We start from the raw sequence: 18402 nt of genomic DNA on the forward strand, positions 1-18402 counted from the left end.
GCAAAAATCAAATATCAAATTGAATGAATTGCATTGTGGTCTCCCAAAACACAATTAAACTAGCTCTGAGGAGCATTTGTTGCGGCGGTACATTGTTGATGTCCATGTCATTAATGATGGCCACAGGTAAAGGGAAAGGTAAAGCGCGAGAAGAAGCGCGTTGCATTTGCAAAGTTGGCCTTAATGCCCACCCGGCACGCCATTGCCCAATAAAACGCTTAACGACGGCGCGACGTGGCTAAAAGCGAGAGCGAGAGAGGCAAGGGGGAGAGGCGCCAAGTGAGTGAGAAGGGGAAGAGAGGGCTCATCAAAATTTCTTAATTTCTTGCCACGGAAGCTAGCAGAAAGTTACTTGCAGCACAGAGTGCACGAAGTGCAGTTTGTTTTTGTTGCAAATATCTGACAATTAGATCAAAATTATGACGCTGTTAGTGCCATAAAGAAATTGCCTTTTCTTGGCTACCAGATGCCAGTTGGCAGTTGGCAGTTAACTTGCCACTCGCTTGTTGCACGCTGCACGCTGCACGCTGCTCGCAAACAATAGATAGTTAAGGCCAGGAGATATTTTTATGTTTATGTTTATGTTTATGTTTAGTATATGGCCACAGCATGGCATATGCGGCATTTAATGAGGCACGCTGCAACTGGTAACTGGCAATTGGCAATTGGCAACACGCTGCAATGCAGCCGGAAATGCGCACACACATATGAATGAGAATACAACTGCGAGTGTGTGTGTGCGAGTACAAAACATCAATGGAAAAATGCAAAATATAAGAATTGAAAATCATGGGCAACATCAGCTGTTCCACGTCAAGTTGCAAGCAAAGGCAGCAACTGCAACTGCAGCAGGTTTCATACGCGCGCTCTCTCTTTGTCTCTCTCTCTCTCTTTCTGTCTGTCACTCTGGCAATTCTCTTTATCAATTTTCAAATTCAATAATATATTTAAATAAGTCCTGGCGAAGCAACAAGTAACAACCGCCTGCCAAAGTGTTGGCCAATTCTTAAATACCAAAACATTAACAACAGCCATCAACATCGTTCTCTCTGCTGCCGCCATCTCTCTCTCTCTCTCACTCTGCTTCTCTTTCGTACACACACACACACACTCTCTCTCTCTCTCTATCTCTCCCTCGCTCACTCACTCTCCCGACCGACCCTCACTCATGCTGGCTCTTTTCCTACCTAAACGAGAACTTTGGTTTTCAAATTTCAGTCGGCTTTCGACCATCAGTTGGGGCGCACGTTTTTCACTTGCCCAAGGCGGACAGAAAACAAATTGAAAGTGTTCAAACTGTTTAAATTCTACAAAGTGTCTCGTGTGTGTTGCGCTGCGCTGCGTTGCGTTAAGTTCGCCAGAAGTGTAAATATCGTGTGCAAATACAAAACGCTAAATTTGTTTATCACCATTCAATCAATTTTCTTGCAATTTCATTTCGATATTATTTTTAACTTGTGCTTCGTTTGGTCGATGTGAAATTTTAACGTTAAGCATAAATCGCATAATTTATTGCCAAGCTATGCAGTTTACTTCAGTTATTGCTTTTTAATTTATTTAATTGCAATTCAAATCAAAAGGTGTAAATCAATAATGAAATGACTGTTTTCAAACACTGAAAAAACAAACAATTACGGAGTGCGAATTTCATTGCGAATTTCTTTGTGAATTTTAAATTACAAAATTATAGAAATTTCGCTAAATAACTTGACAACAATTACAGCGGAAAAAGGTAAGGCATTTTATATTGTACTTAACCGTGAAAACGTAAATAATTAATTTGCAAACAACCGTCAGATAATAGCTTTTATTTATTGCTTGTTTGCTAGAACATTAACTGAATGTTTACGATGCCTTAGAAAAGTGTCTGACAGCTTGAGTTGTTTGTTTAGCAGCTGAGACATCCGTTGCACTTTTCAGCTAAATGGCACAATTAAATGCATTTTCATTTCCCCATTTAAATGCTGTAATAATGCAAAATCAAAATCAAAAAAAAAAAAGATAACAACAAATATGAAAGAGAGTGTGTTTCCACGTAGAATTGCAAGTCTCAGACAATAACAAAATTCTTGCATAGTTGTCAACAAAATTATCGAAAGACTCAATAACAGATCCAATTACAAGTGCGACGATATTTATTTTCCTTCTGCTGCGTCGACGAGATGGTTTATTTCCTTTACTCAGTTCGCTGTTCGCCGTTCGATGCAGACAGAACAACAACAACTGTTCTAAAGAGACAACACTTGAAGTAAACAACAATTTCACGCAACTAAGCGAGCAAATAACAACATCAATAGTAGAGTGACAAAATAATACAAAAAAAAGAGAAGCGAGTCTCGAACATCGAAATCGAAGAAAAAAGCGCGCGCTTTTCTAAACTTTCAAAGCAATTGCAAATCCTGCAGATTTCCTGTTTACTTCAGTTTGTTGTTGTTGCGGTTGCTGTGGTTGCTGTTGTTGTGACTGTGGCTGTGGCTGGCTGCTGTTGGCGTTAATGAGGCGTTGTTGTCATTGACGTCTATGTGCATTAGATCACAGCGTTCTAACAGCAACAACAACAACAACAACAACGAGAGAAGAACAACAAATGTGTGCCCAGCACTTTGGAGTGTCGGTTTTCGGGCAACACTGCGTATGTGCAATGCAAACGAACGCGTGACGTTCGAGCGCAAAGAAAACAAACAGTTGCCCGAATGGATCACACAGTTCCAGACTCACATGATAGCAGCTGCAACAGCAGCAACAGCAACAGCAACAACAACCACAGCAGCAACAACAACAGCTACGTATACGTATTTAGCTCTGGCTGCTGTGGGAGGCTCGCCTGATGCGCATACAAACAAACGCACACACACACACACACACATGCATATACATGCACAATATGAGCCGGCATTGGCCAGCGGCGGCAGCAACGTCGTCGTCGTCGTCGTCGACGTCACTTTGGCTGCTGTCGTCGTTTGTCGGTTGACCGTCGTCGTCGTCGTCGTGTGGCTCTGCGGTCGTCGATTTGATTTGTTTTGTTTGGTTTGGTTTATGTATATTTATTGAAAATTTACTGCTTGCGTAACAAACGACGACGGCGACGACGCTGCTGCGACAGTTGTTGCTGTTGCTGCTGCTGCTGTGGTTGCTGGCAAATGCAAATGTGTATGCGTAAGTGGGCGGATTTCGGTTGACAGATAGGAGACGAGGTCGAGGCTGCGGGACTTTGAGTACTGGGCAACATTATCCAAATGTCATTAATCTCCTTCGAGCCGACAAAAACGACGAAAGTTGCCATTTGACACGCCGTTTACTTTAGCTTGATGAGTTTGCTGAAAGGAATTTCCTGTTATTCCTTAACCAAAAGTAAACGCCTGACCACCAAGGCAACAAAAAATAAAGGAAAACATTTCCTAAGAAGCTCGCGTGTGTTGTCCGAAACGATTTCATTTTGTTATTTATGAAACTGAAACTGAAAACGTAACTTAACGTTGCGTTGACCCTTTTTTCGGATTAAAAACCTTTGCTGATCAACAACAACAACACAACGCAGACAGTCGCAATCGCAGAGTCACAGACCCCAAAAACCGAATCCCAGACCGCGACCCAGACCCAGACTGCGACTCAGTCTCCGTCTCAGTCTCCGTCTCAGTCTCAATCGAAGTCAGCAGCAAAACTGCGAAGTGCGCTAAAAATAACTCAGGTCGACGACGATGTTGTTGGCGGGGTCTGTGTCTGTGTCTGTGCAGCGTTTTGCGTCGTCGTTTATTGCGCAATCGCGGCAACTTTGTGTGTGTTGCTGCCACAACCAGAAGCAGGAAGCACAGCGGCAAGATGGACCCAAATAGTATTGGGATTAGGTGAATCATTCAAATATTTTAAATCGCAATTTATGTTATGCGACTCGTGGTTGCTGCTGGCAACTGCAACACGGCAACTGCAACTGAATTGTGATACTTAATGAAATTTAGCACCATATTTGAAGGTTGCTTAACTTTGGCCAGAGCTGCTGCATTCTGTTTTTTTTTTTTGTTGAGTGCAGTTGGTAGGATGCACTTGTTGCTGAAGTGCAGCAGCAGCTGCAACAACAACAGCCACCACACTAAGAAGAACAACAACAACAGCAGCAACAGATACCAGAGGATGCAATTCAATACTAACAACAAAGTAGAAAAAAAATATTTTTGATTTTTTTTTTTGGTTTGCGAAAATCCAGAATAAATGCCCAAAAAACATGAAAACAGGTCTTTAAAGCGACGTCGGCCAACGGTCAAACTGCATCAAGAAAAAGGCTGGCTATATAAGAATATATATAGTGTGCATGTATGTGTGTGTGTGTGTGTGCATTGTATGCGCTTGTATATGTGTGTGTTGTTATTGGGGTTTGGCAATGCAGTTGCTAAGCTTTGCCTGCTGCTGAGGTGAATGCATTTTATGCGGTTCTTGTTGTTGTGTTGTTGCTGTTGTTGTTGTTGTTGCTGCTGTTGTTGTTCCTTGAATTTTTGCTGCTGCTCTTGTCGTTTGCTGTGCTCCTTCAAACCTAATTTTTGCTGCAGTTTGCTGCTGCTGCCATCGAGGTTGCTGTTGCTGTTGTTGTTGTTGTTTTGTGTGGTGCTTTGTAAACTCAGTGGAATTTCAAGCATTTGAGCAGCACAACAACAACAACCACAACAACAGCAACGAAAAAAAAATAAACCTGGAGTACAGTAAACACTCGAAATTTATGCGCCAAGTGGCAGCGTGGCAGAGAGCCTTCATCTCCAGACGGCACCATATGACATGGAAAAACTAAATCAATAACAACAGACAAGCCGCAACGAAACCAAAACTCCGACTCAAGCTTCGAACTAAACTAAAAACTAAAAACGGAAAAAGGAAAAACGTGGAAAACAGCTACTATTACAACAACAACAACGACGAGAATTATCAAACCCACTGACTGCGTCGGGTCTAAAAATAGCCAAAGCGCTTTTGCACGAGGCACGACAGGAATGCAGCTCCAATGCAAGTGCAGCAACAGCCACAGCAACAGCAACAGCTTCAGTCTAGAGAGTGCACAGACTGCACTCTCTATGTATGTGTGTGTGGTTGTAAGTGCAGACAGCGTCTGGCTGCCCAGGTTAACCTGGAAACGGCCAAGTCAAGCGACAGCCACAGCCACAGCGACTGCGATCGACAACCAAAATGAACAAACGACCAAGCAGCCATCATATAAAATGTCGCAATGGATGTTAACGCAATAATTTTCCATTTTTTTGGAACCTCTTTTGCCCGCCTGCTGACTGCTGACTGCCGATAGCCGAATGCCAAGTGCCAAGTGCCGATTGCCCATTGCCGACAGTTAACTGCTGACTGCTGGTTGCTGGCTGTTGGCTGCACGCGTGTTCTGGTCATGAACATGAACCATGACGCAGTAGGTCATTAATTGTTTACAAGGAAATGTGCAATGTCTGGCAAGGCACACACACACACACACACACACACATACATGCAGAGCGAACAGCATTTCTTGAGTTCATTTCTCTGCTGTTGATGGGGCTAATTTCTGATAGGTAGCTGCCTCGAGGCAGCTGCTCTTAGCTTTGAGTTCTCTCTCTCCCTCTCTCTCTCTTTCTCTCTGCCTCTCTCGGTCTCTCATTCAGGTGGATGAAAAGGCATTGACAATACTCGTTGTGGTTGTTGCTTGGCCTCAAGGACGTTAACAAGTTGGCCAAATTAGGATGCTTTAGTTAACTAACAGCCGCTTGCACAAGTCACACTCCAGTCACGTTTCGTTTCGCTGCAATTGTTGCATGTCGCTGCCTTCGTCTGTCCTCCTGTCCTCCTGTCGCTTCGTCTCTCCGTCTGTCTGTCAGTCTGTCTATCGAGCTCTGCTCTGGCTGTCTGCATATGTTGGCTTGAGCACGTCCTTAATGTCGTGACGATGACGGGAGCAGCCAAAATAAAACAAATGCCAAACTAGCGCGACAAACAAAATGCAAGTCACAGACACACACACACACATAGTGGTGAAGAGGCAGCGATGGTTGTGGAGATGAAGAAGGAGACGCAAGCGGAGGCAGCTGGAGACAAACGCGATTGCATTATGCGCCAAACCTACCAAAGCTCGCGAACCTGCCTCTGATGTCTGTCTGTCTGTCTGTCTGTCCGTCTGTCTGTCTGTCGGCTTGTCTGCGACGTAGCTGGGGCACATTGCAGACAACAACGATGACAGCGGAGACGACGACGACAACCACAGCCACAGCCACATTCAGAGTCAGAGGCAGAGCAACAGCAACAGCAACAGCAACAACAAACGGGCAAGAGCAACAGGTTCTTTATTTTTAGTAGTCGCATTTTGAAAACCGCCTGCTCAATGTCAACTCAACGTTTCAGACTTAATTGTTGCTTCTTTGCTGTATTTTTTGTACAACAAATTCTTTGTGCTTGACTGTCTTGACTGTTGCAATGGTTGTTGTTGTTGATGTTGTTGTTGCTGTTGCTGGAGTTGCATCATGCTGCTTGAAGCATGTGCTTCATTCAAGTGCTTGTTGCAGCTCTTCTCCCCTTTTCGATCTACAGTCGACTCCCTCCTAACATTGCTTCTAAAATACTTGTGTGTTGTGGATTATTTAATTGAAATTTCTTACGTATGCATTGTTTTTCTTTTTTTTTGTTTTAATTCTTTCTCTCTTTCTCTTTTGCTCTGAAGGAATCGTCGTCAATCGTTGTCGTTTGCCTTGTCATGCTGCAGCATCAAACAAACAGTCAGAACAATTTGACATTTCTAAAATCAAATTACAAATATAAGCGCAGAAACATTCTGACAATGCGCGCACTTCCTGCCTGTTGCGTAGCTCGTACACCAAACCAATTAGCGGCAACATTGTCAAAGACGGATTCGAAGACGTCAGCAGCAGCAACATCAACATCAACAGCAACAGTAACAACAACAACAACAACCATTGCTCGCAAATGTAGCACAATTCTAAGTTTATTTATAGTAATCATATGGAAGGTTTTGCAAGCAGCAGCCAATTGCTGCCTGCGCTATGCTGGCCGCATTATTGCCAATGCCGATGATCATGAGAATGCGTATGCGTATGTGTTTGGCCATGACCATGACGTCAATGCGACCGCAGTGAGACATCTACAACTGGTAGCATTTCCACAATCGCACTCGCACTCACATTCACATACACGCACTACGCACGCTGAGGATGACGCTAATGACGAGGTGTCAACGGCACGTGAACAACAGCAACAGCAACAACATCAACGACAGCAGCAACATTTATCTAGTTCTAGTCTACAAAAGAGCAGCAACAGCCTGACGACAACAGCAGCAGCAGCAACTACAACAGCAGCAACTACAACAGCAGCAACTACAACAACAACAGCAGCAACATCATCAGCGACAACAACAACTAGAGTCGTGATGTTGTCGGCGGCCAAGTCTAGACTGCCATTGATGACTTTGTTAATTGCATTGCTGCTGAGCATGCGTCTCACATCGGGTAAGTAACTGTCAATGAGCATCAGGCCAGATACTAGATACAAGCTCACACAGATACATTCCATTTCATTTCATTCTTTGCTTTACTCACTCCCAGACCGTCTTCATTCAAAAAATTAAAATAATCGCCTCCAGTGGTCGTAAAACCTACTCGAATCATATTAAAGTGGCGCCAGCTTGCCAATTTACGAGTACTCACACTCACACTCACTCACACTCAAACACACTCACACTCATTGCCGGCTCGATCGTTTTAAGTACTCATATTTTTCGCTTCCTCGCCTCGTTTGTTTGTCTATTCTTTATTTTTTTTTTGTTCCGCGAATATTTGCCTAAAAAATGTGACACATTTTATCCCAAAATGACGCAATTTTTCACAGCATTCACAACATATTTGTTTATCCCATTTGCCAAAAATTAATTTGAAACGAATTCTTTTTAGTGGAGGGAACAAGAATACTATAAAAGCTTTAAAATAAAGAAATAAATATTAAATATGCTTTTAATAACGCTTTGTCTCTTATCCTAGTCCCCAATCATCTCTCTGTACAGGAAATAGTTGTCAACACAATTTTGTTAATAGTTTCATCTTGAGTCTTTCAACAATTCATCATTAATATTAGATGTACACGTTTCTGAAATTGTGTTTGTGTGTTTAGCGGATGTTGTCATCTTTTTACTCAATGAATTCAAACATTATAAGAGTGTACTCATATTTTGGCAAGTTTTATGACCGATCGACTTACTTTTGGGACAGCAGCCATAAAATTTGCTGGCAGCCTAAATACTTTATGCACGTGTTCATATCTACAAATTTGATAAATTCATAAATTTATTGAAATAAAAAAAAAAGAGTTGTAATGCATCTATACTATTCTCATTCATAACAATCATAGATATAATTTCTCGTCTCATTAAATTCGAACTCTCAACTGTAGCCTTATTATTTGTCACATATTTGCCAAATGAGTGAATTCTATTAATTTATTTATTTTTCAAAAGCTGGCACCTGCTGGCAAACGCATCTTGGCAGCGGGAAATGCAATAAAATCTTTTCCACCAACATCACAAAATCTGATTGCTGCGGCGTCAGCCAGACATTCTCCTACACGGATCGCGAGCTGAGCAGTGTGGAGTATTTCTTTGCCACAGCCATTGGAGGTGGCGTTGAGTGTGCGCCATGCATAGGTAAGTTTAATCGAAATACTACAAATTAATTAAGACTGCCGATGTATTCTATCAGTAATGTTAAATCATTGCCTTCTGTTTTGAATTTGTCATATTTAAAGAGAGTTGCAAGGGCTTTAAATGTGGGCCAAACAAAAAGTGTGTGAAACGCAAAGGAAGGCCCAAATGTGTGTGTGCACCTGAGTGTGGTGCAACACTGCGGCGCAAGCATCAGCTGCAACAGCAACAGCAGCAGCAGCTGCAGCAGCAACAACATCACAATGTTGCCGAGCAACAGTCGTGGCAACCACCGAAATCATCAGCGCTGTTGTTGTCCGCAATGCCGCCGCGTGGCTCACGTAGTCTAATTAGTGAAATTACAAATGCCAATTTAGGTTTAGATGGCGCCAAACGTCAAAGCGAAAGCAGCAGCAACAACAACAACAACAGCAACGGTACTGATAACCAAAGAAATCAACTGCAAGAGAAGCCAATGCCAATGCCAAAGCGAACCAGTCGTCGAAGGGGGATGCTGGGCGAAACGAAACACAGAAGACTTTTGATTATAGACAGCAGCAGCAACAGCAATTTGCAAGAGCAGCCGACAACCAGACGATTGCATATGGAGGGCAACGGCAACGGCAACGGCGGCAGAGTGCAGATGCAGATAAAAGCGGAGAGGGAGACGGAATGGGAGAAAGAGTTGGAGATGGAGAGATTGGCGCCGATACGGGGCTACGATCGTCGCAGACATAGAAAAAATAACAGCAGCAACAACAACAACAGCAGCAGCAGCAGCAGCAGTAACAACAATGGCAAACACTTAACAAGATCAATGACGACGCTAACGTCGACAACAACAACAACAACAACAGCGGTGAAGGTGACGGCGACGGCGACAGGAGCCAATGACTCGTCGTCCACGACGCCTGCGCAGACAGCTCAGTCTAGACACAAGTTGGCAAATGCTAATGAACCCGCCAACGACATTAACAGACAGCAGCAACAGCAACTGCAGCAGAAAGACAATGCTCCAGCTCGAGTCAGACACCAACATCAGCAGCAGCAGCAGCTTGCTCCAAATCACGAACAACAATACGACAATGGATCGCAGCAGCGCAGGCATAAGCATAAGCACAACCACAAGGATAAGCCGCACACAGCAGCAGCAGCAGCAGAAGGCATATTGCTGACAGCGAATACCACAATGTCTGGGTCTGGGTCTGAGTCTGGGACTGGGTCTGGGTCTGGGACTGGCGCACGTCGTCGTCTGTATCTGGCTGAACACGGAAGTGAAACGGCTGCGTCATCGGGCACGAGCAGCGGCAGCAGCAGCAGCAACAGCCACTTGGCTAATACCGATGATTTAACATTTCTGGCTGGAATTTATGAGGCTGCGCCAATGGTGGTAAGTGAGCAAAGCATTGCATACTCTTTAGGGCAGCAGCAGCAGCCGAACACTTTGCCTCATTCTGCCACTTCTTATTCTCACCAACAGCAACAGCAACAACAGCAGCAACAGCACCACACAAATCCGGTTTGTGGCAATGATGGTCGCACCTACAACACTGAATGCCAGCTGCGCAAACGTGCCTGCCGCACCAACAACGCCCAACTTGAGGTCGCCTATCGCGGCCACTGCAAGAGTGAGTATCGCAATCGCAATCGCTATCAGTTTATTAAGTACAATAAGTATGAATGTGAGTCTGAGTCTGAGAAACAATTTTGTGTGCAATTTTAGCTACGCCTTTAGTCCGCTTTACCTGATTTGCACTTAGCTGCCACAGTGCATTTAATAGCAACAGCTACAAAATGTAAAGAACTAAAAAACTTTTATCTACATTAATTACCAAATCTTACTAACTTTTCCATATCCAATATTTGTAAAGGAACATTCTTTTTGCACCAAATTTATTTTCCTTAAGGGTCACACAAAAACCTAATAAAAACGCGTAAGAAAGCTAGAATCGAGTATGCTCGACTGTGAGATAACCGCTACCCATTTTTTAAAAACCATATTGTAAAAATATACCAAATTAATATTCCCAAAAAACAGTACAAAATATATTAACAAATACAAAATATACCACACTGTCAGCCAAGGCAATGAAGATCCTTTTGCAGTGGCATTTATTTCTATACAAAAATATTTCTTCTGTAACTTATAATAATATTGTAGTTGCTTCAACATTTTTAATGTAAATGTGTAGCTGGTATTTCACAGTCATTTGACTGTACGTTACTTACTTATTTCGATTTACATTTAAAGATTTATTAACTCATTAAGCTAGTAGGGAACATTATAGGGAACATTTTTTGGGACAAACCTTAAGCTCATATGAAAAATAATTTATGATTATTTATTGTAACACTTATAATTTTGCCGCTTAACTTTCTGTTTTGTTTCTCAATAGAGGCCAAACAAAAAATCGTTTGCATATGTTTCGTTTAAATTTTAGTCCGTTAAAGGAGATGTAGGTTATTTAGTTAGGAATTTAACTCATGTGTTATATATGTCAGTGTATTCTCAGTTATAGCTTTGAGAGTTTGCGTGCCAAAAACACAGCGGCGCCGCAATTAGATTAGATGACAAATTATTGCACATTTCAATTACGGCCAACAAGTTGTCGCCGCCAATGCATTGCACTGAAATCAAGCAATCAACTGCTCAACCGATCAACTGATCAACTGGACACACTGTTCGCATAGCAACCTAATGGTTTTTTTCGCCCGATCAATGGACCGTGCCATCGAGAGCTGTTTGGCTATTTTTTTTTGCACACACTCCCCGCTCACCGCTGGCGAATGTTGTGTAATAATTTAATGATACAGGAAGCACTCGCAAACATGCTCAAATGATCAATAAAAATGTACAAGAACGATGAGGAGAGCCAACTGTTTGCACGGCCAAAAGAACTTGTTGGATTAGCCGCAAGCGGCGCACCGCCTGTCGCTTGTTGTTGCTGCTTGCCAGACATAAAACGGCAACGACAGTGGCAGGCAACAGCAACACCAACAACACCAACAACAACAACATCGGCAGCAAGCAACCAAGCATCTAATGTTGGCGCGTGCCAATGACGACAAACAGCAGCTTCAGCTTCAGCTCCAGCTTCGACTTTAGCTGCAGCCTCAGTTTCAGATCTGTGGAATGTGCAATCTGCAATCGGCAATCTTGACTGTGGCTATTGGCTGTGGCAATGCAGATCTGTTACCAGCAAACGGCAACAGCAACGCCTTCAATGCGACTTTCTTGCTCGTAATTTTGTGCAGAAAAATGAATGCGATTTCTTTGCTCTCTTCTGGTTGCTGCTGCTGCTGCTGCTGCTGCGTGTGTCACGATTGGCGCCAAGGCGTTTCAACGGGCCATGTGCACTGATAAATTTGACAGTTTATAGCTGTGCGGATAAAAACATCTACACTCAAACACACAGACTCGAATGTGTGGCTGTGCATTCAAGTGTTCAAGCGTGCATTTTTGGGCGCTAATCAATGAAATTGGCAACAGTTTTTATTTATAGAACAATCACACAAAACACATGTCATGGCGTCAATATTGCAAGGGCAAGCTGATTTTGCCTAAAAATACTTGGCATCTAGTATTGGAAATAGTAATTTGGTGAATATGATCTCAGATTTGCTTGTAAAAATATGAAATGCGTTTGGCACTTAAAGAGAAAGTTGCAAAAGGCACATATTTTAAGATGTCATTAAAAAAGGAATTTCTGAGGTATTCAATTTAGTTAACCAATAAAAGTTATACACATAAAATATAATAAAATAAAAAAGTAAGAAATAAAACTCCTTTTATCTCAAAGGCAAACTTTGAATATATGTTAAATATTAATAATAAAAGTAGAAGAAATAGATAGTAGTCAAAATATAATATATCAGATTGTCAGCCAAAGCAGCTAAGACTCGATTACACTGGGCGTAATTTTCCAATTTTTCTCGCAATCCAATTCTCAGTAATCATAAATACGATAGTTATTATTGTCTGAGCTTTAAAATTACGTCGATCTGCGTAGAAACATAACAAGTGCTGTTGAGAAAAAAATCTCAAAACGTATATGTAATTTATTTAATGAAATATTCATTCAATATTACTATTTATTTCTCTTGCGATTTAAAAATTACTTAAGATTCATAGTGCCATATTAAATTCATTCAAAGAAACTATTGTTGAACTTTACTTAATTTAAAGATTGCTTAAGATAATATCATATTTAGACAAGAATATGTAGAACTTATTTCCCAAAATTACTTTTAAGTAACAAATTAAAAATGCAATATCATTCATAAACAAGTAAAAACCTATTACTTGGAAATCAATTTACTTGTATCAATAATCTTAAAATCGTTTTTTAATATAGTGCAGTTAAAAAGTAATTTCCTTGCCATTCAGTCTGACCTTGTTTGTGCACTCACTCTGCCATAATATTATTGCAATCAAATTGATTTCACATACCACTATAATTTAATTAAATTTTTCGCATCCTTGCAGCCAGCTGCAATGGCGTTCAATGTGTGAACGGACTGACTTGTGTGGAGGATCAGTACATGATGCCACATTGCATAGTATGCAAAATTGATTGCCCCTGGGACGATGATGATGATGTTGACGATGAGAGCGCTGCATACGATCTGGATAGCGATGAGGCGAAGTCGCAGCGGCAGCAGCGACGGGCGGTGTGCGGGGTGGATGGCAAAACATACAGGAGCACTTGTGATATAAATCGTATGATTTGCAAAATTGGACGATCAATTGCTGTGGCGTATCCGGGACCGTGTCGAGGTATGTAATTTTTTCGTATTGGAATCGTATTCGAATTCCTACTCGCAAGTATTTTGATGATTGTTGATTGATAAGCTTTTAAAAGTCAGTTCGATGCCGTTTTACTGGTGGTTTGGGCAAATTATTGCCAGCAATTGCAGTTTGCTGCTTGCCTCTTGTTATTGCAATTGCAACTATATGTTGCTGTTGCTGTTGCTGTGGCTGCTGTTATCCATGTGGTTGTTGGTAACGTAAGCGGCCGTGCAAATTTAACAACAATCAACGCGAAACCGCAATTTTGCATTTGATTGACTTGGCTTGGCTGAAGTTTCAAGTCAACTTTGCAACCACAAGTTGTTGTCATAGCTGTGTTGCTTGTGTGTCTCTGTCGCTGTCGTTGTCGCTGTCGCACTGTTGTCTGCTGTTTGCTGTCTGCAACTGCCGAGCCATATTAAGTTGCTCTCGGTGTTTGTTGGCTGAAATTGCTACATTTGCTTATACGGTTCCATGATTGCCAGCAATTTGATTAGCCAGTTGCTGCCGCAGCTGCTCTTGTTATTGTTACTGTTGTTGTTGTTGTCGCTGTCAGCATTGGTCTACATTGAGTGGTGTGTGCTTCCACAACAACGACGATGGGTCTCGGCATAATTCATGCTTATTAATTTTGTGGTTACAATGCGATTGATCAACTCCGATTTCCAATTAATTACATGCAAAACAGACGCTGCAGCCGCTGACCGCCCACAATCAAATGTTGCCGTTGTCGCTGTTGTTGTTGTTGTTGTTGTTGCATCTCAGTCATTGTCGTTTGTCGTTGTTGCCGCCTTGGTGTCAGTCTCCGAGCCAATTAAAGGCGTGGCGGGTGTTGCATTCTCGCGCGCCATATCTACACATATCTGGCAAACTGACACACACACAGATAGACAGACAGACAGACAGACGGACAGACAGACAGACGAGTGACCAAACTGGTTTAGTGTGTCATAGGCGGCTGCCGGCTGCAATTGCGTGCTAATTGCAGTGTTTTGTTGCAAATTACAGCCTGTAATTAATGTTAAAAAGTAACTGAAAACAAAAACAAAAACTAAAAAAGGAAAACTACTTAACAACCAAGCGCAGCTGCTCGCTTAAATTCTCCACAGCCACATCCACATCCACATCGAACTGCAGCAATTACAAACATAATACTGACTTAATAGCAGCTTTGTCCATTTTCTATTCACTCTTTTGCTTTGATTACCATGTGCCAAATTCATTTGTTGTAAGCAAATACGTGGGCTAATCAATTAAACCATTTAGACATTCGATTCCTAAAGTGCTAACTGCTTGATTGCCAATCGGTATTTAGTAGTTGCAATGACAACTGCAATGGACGGCTAAAGTAAGCATTACGCTAAAGTTAAGCACCTTAAATTACAGAACGAAAATAAGCAGTTAAGTGAAAATTTTGTAGTGCAGTTTAAGAAATAAATTTTCTCTTTAATAGTTATTTGAACATGGTGTGGTTTTATGTTAAATACACAAAAAGACGAAACGTTCTAAAATCTTGAATAATATCATGAAACTAGATGATGTCAAAATAGAACCAAGAAGGATTATTATTCTAAATTCTACAAAATATTAGATTGCCCAATCTTGAATTTCAAGATTATGATCTTGTTTCAATAATAGAAAAATCTCAAAATTGATCCAAGAATGCGAAATCATAATCAAGATCAAACAACCTTAAATTTAGAAAAAGTCTTAAAATGCAAATTTTGTATGAAAATATTGATTGAAGATTTTTTCAATCTAAAAATTGTATTTCAAGATAGTTTTTTGAGTAAGATCGAGACAGTCTTAAATCAATATTTGTAATCTATTTTTCAATCTAGATTTTTTCTCTCTGCAAGTTCGATACATTTTCTTTCATTTATTGAGAGTTTTGCATAAGATATAAAAATATAATAATTTCCACCAAATAATTCTTAATTTAATAGAATTTAAATAGATTTTACACTAAGAAAACAACGAACTTGGACCAGCAGAATTGATGATATTTCTTACTTATATTCTCAAGCCCAAAATATAGTTATTTCTTGGTTTCTGTTCTCTTAGCTGTTAGAGCTACGATTGCGAGTGCCAGTGTGAGTGTGAGTGCTAAGCTACTTGTATTCAGACATATTCGTATTTATTTAGTGTGCGTGCAATAAATTCCAAAGAACATTGCCTTCGGCTGATTGTTGCTTTGGCCCCTTTAGCACGAGCTATTTGCACGGTAGCCGGATATTAAAATAAATTAAGATCATTAACAATTATTCACTTTTGCTTTTAGCACTGCAGTGCGTGTGCGTGTGTGTGTTTAGTTGGCTGATGATCTTGGCATGAAGAGGATACTCTTTTTTTTTTTAGTTAGCTTCTGTTCAGTTCCTGCGCGTTGCTGTTCTGTCTGCTATTCTTCTTAGTGATTCAGGTTCTAGAGTCTGCTGCGGCTGCTGCAGTTGCTCTTTTCTCTGTCTGTGTCTTAATCTTCGTCTGTGTCCTCATCTGATAAAATAATGCATACACATAATCGTGTATAACTCTCTTTCTGGCTGCAGTGCGTGTGTCTTTATGCATTTTTTTTGTTTTGTTTTGCTGTTGTTGGTTTTTAAGCATTTTATCTTTATGGTTAGTAAGTTTATGGTTTCCCCCCAACAAGAGTGTATGTGTCTGTGTGACTGCTTTCACATAAACATTTGCTTGCCTCCCGATCGAGCCTATAAGCGAGAGCCCAAAAAGAGCAGACACATCTTCTTCTGCCGCCGCCGCTGCCACGGAGTGTTGCCCCAAGAAATATGACTACACGTACAAGCCATTAAAAACGCCATTTTCGCGACGACGACGACGCGCTGCAGAGGAGGGCAACACAGGTACTGTGATTGCAACTTCTGCTTGGTCTGGTCCCCTGTATACACACACACACACACACACACACACACAGTTGTGTCCCCAACAACGACGTCACTTTCGTGTCTGGCTCAGCGTCCATTGCGTCTGGGCTGGCTGAAGTTTACGATCGTATTAAAATCACCTTAAACAACACGCAATACCAAAATGGCCAGACAGTCCAAGCCAAGCCAAGGCAAGCCAACCCAACGTGTGTTTGTATGTGACCCAAGAGCACGACGAATCTTTAGCCATGCCACACAATGTTGCAATGAGTTCCGCCCTCCCGCTAGCAGCAGCAACAACGGCGGCAGCAGCGTATCAGACGCGTCTACTGCTCTGGCTGTGGCTCTGAATGGAAACCGGCTGCAGCCAGTGGAGTCAGTGGAGTTGATTAAACCACGTCGACATAACAAATTACAGTTGGCTTGCATTGTGACGGCATTATCAGCTGAGGCAGCCAGGCCGCCAAGTCCGACATATCCATCACAATCAACAAGTGCAGCGACGAGGTGTGTCGCAGAATGGGAGCAGGCGACAACGTCGACAACGACGACGACGACAACAACAACGTGAACGGTTGGCAAGGCAAAAGGACGTTGCAGCCTACAGTAATAATTGGTAGTTGAAATTAATAAACGTTAACTGTTACGAATTGTGTGCAGCGGACGCATGCATCTGCAACTGCTGCAACGTCTCTGCTTACAACTGCCGCGTTGACTGCTAAGCAATTGTGCACAACATTGCCCTCAAGGCAGTCTGCAACATTGTTGCCTCGACGCAAGATCATGTAAATGATATATGTCAGACACAAACACACACACATACACTCATCGTGGCGACTGCGTCGTTGAGTTGGCTGTGGCCACTTGTGGTACTTGCCACTTGGCTACCGTCTTGCGCATGTCAAGAAAGGGGCGGACTCTCTTCTTACATTGTTGTAGTTGCAGTTGCAGTTGCATGCATCGTGCGCCTGTGGTGTGAATAATGTGGCAGCGTTGAAAATTGCTGTGTGCTGTGTCTTGTGTTGCCTTGCGGCTTAACCGAACTCTGAACAACAAGGACAACACCCAATTTAAAAACGCCAAAACAGCTGTAAGCGCTCTTGAATAATGACAATAATCGAGAATGTTGCACATACAAATGTGCTGCCAATAAGTGAATAATTCTCTGCTATGATTGCAAGCGAAATATATTTCCGTGACATTAACAGAATTTCGCGACATTTCCAGCCTGCTGCTTCCTCTCAGTGACCATAACAGCTGGCAAAGTTCAGGATCTGCACGAGGAGCCATTAAAGCAAAAACCTGAAATTGCCAGACATAAAATGCAACGAAATATAATAAAAACAAGGCAAAAACTTAAGACTGTTTTAAATGTGTATGACTCGTAAACTGACGTTTTGCTTTTTCTTCTCGTTTTTTTTTTTTTTGCAGCGGACCACGTCACCTGTGAGGACATCAAGTGCGGCCCAAAGGATACTTGCCTCATCGACCTGCGTACGCACATGCCACGTTGCGTCTCCTGTCGCTATAAATGCGCCCGCAAGCAGCAGCGGACGGTGAGTAACACGAACAGCAACTGTTCAACTCGTAAAAACAAGCAACTCATTCTTAATATTTATAGCAATTTCGGGCGGACAAAATCTGTGGCAACAACAATCACACGTATAACTCGTGGTGCGAGATGCGCAAGGATTCATGTGCCACGGGCTATTTTATTGGCGTTCGATCGACGGGCGTCTGTTAGAACAAATTAGCAAAAATATAATTTCATAACGCGATACATACATACATAACATACATACATACTACTATATAGCGCATTTCTGTGTAGTTCCAACATCCAAAGATTCTCGTTGTGCGTATAGCAAGCATAGATACATACATATATACAAATACGATAACATATATACACATACATATAACTACATATATACGATATTACTAAATGGCAAAGTATTAGCGCATTTCCGTTATTAACACTATTTCCATCCATCCATCCATCATCGTCGTCGTCATCGTTATCATCCACAGCACTGGCAACAACAACTTTAAGCACACCTATTGCAACG

The 18402-nt window shown here is 41.9% G+C and overlaps 1 protein-coding gene across 2 annotated transcripts; it reads left to right on the forward strand.

Moving 5' to 3' along the window:
* Positions 1 to 1230: 1230 nt before the first annotated feature.
* Positions 1231 to 18094, forward strand: LOC133840161 (mediator of RNA polymerase II transcription subunit 13). 2 transcript variants are annotated; one of them, XM_062271838.1, is made up of 8 exons: positions 1231 to 1732; positions 6677 to 7481; positions 8483 to 8668; positions 8770 to 10055; positions 10146 to 10293; positions 13152 to 13442; positions 17765 to 17889; positions 17955 to 18094. In XM_062271838.1, the coding sequence occupies exons 2-8, from the start codon at positions 6710 to 6712 to the stop codon at positions 18075 to 18077; spliced, it is 2931 nt and encodes a 976-aa protein (XP_062127822.1). In that variant the 5' UTR covers positions 1231 to 1732; positions 6677 to 6709; the 3' UTR covers positions 18078 to 18094. The 2 variants fall into 2 exon arrangements, with proteins under 2 accessions (XP_062127822.1, XP_062127823.1); XM_062271839.1 differs by having other exon boundaries at positions 10152 to 10293.
* Positions 18095 to 18402: the final 308 nt, after the last annotated feature.

The sequence above is a fragment of the Drosophila sulfurigaster genome, chromosome 3 (genome assembly GCF_023558435.1).
Source record: "Drosophila sulfurigaster albostrigata strain 15112-1811.04 chromosome 3, ASM2355843v2, whole genome shotgun sequence".
NCBI lineage: Eukaryota > Metazoa > Arthropoda > Insecta > Diptera > Drosophilidae > Drosophila > Drosophila sulfurigaster.

Coding starts and splice junctions, on each gene's coding strand:
- LOC133840161 (XM_062271838.1), top strand. CDS start 6,710: ATGCTGCAGCATCAAACAAACAGTCAGAACAATTTGACATTTCTAAAA. Junction 10,056..10,145: donor ATGAGGCTGCGCCAATGGTG/GTAAGTGAGCAA, acceptor TCTCACCAACAG/CAACAGCAACAACAGCAGCA. Junction 13,443..17,764: donor GTATCCGGGACCGTGTCGAG/GTATGTAATTTT, acceptor TTTTTTTTGCAG/CGGACCACGTCACCTGTGAG.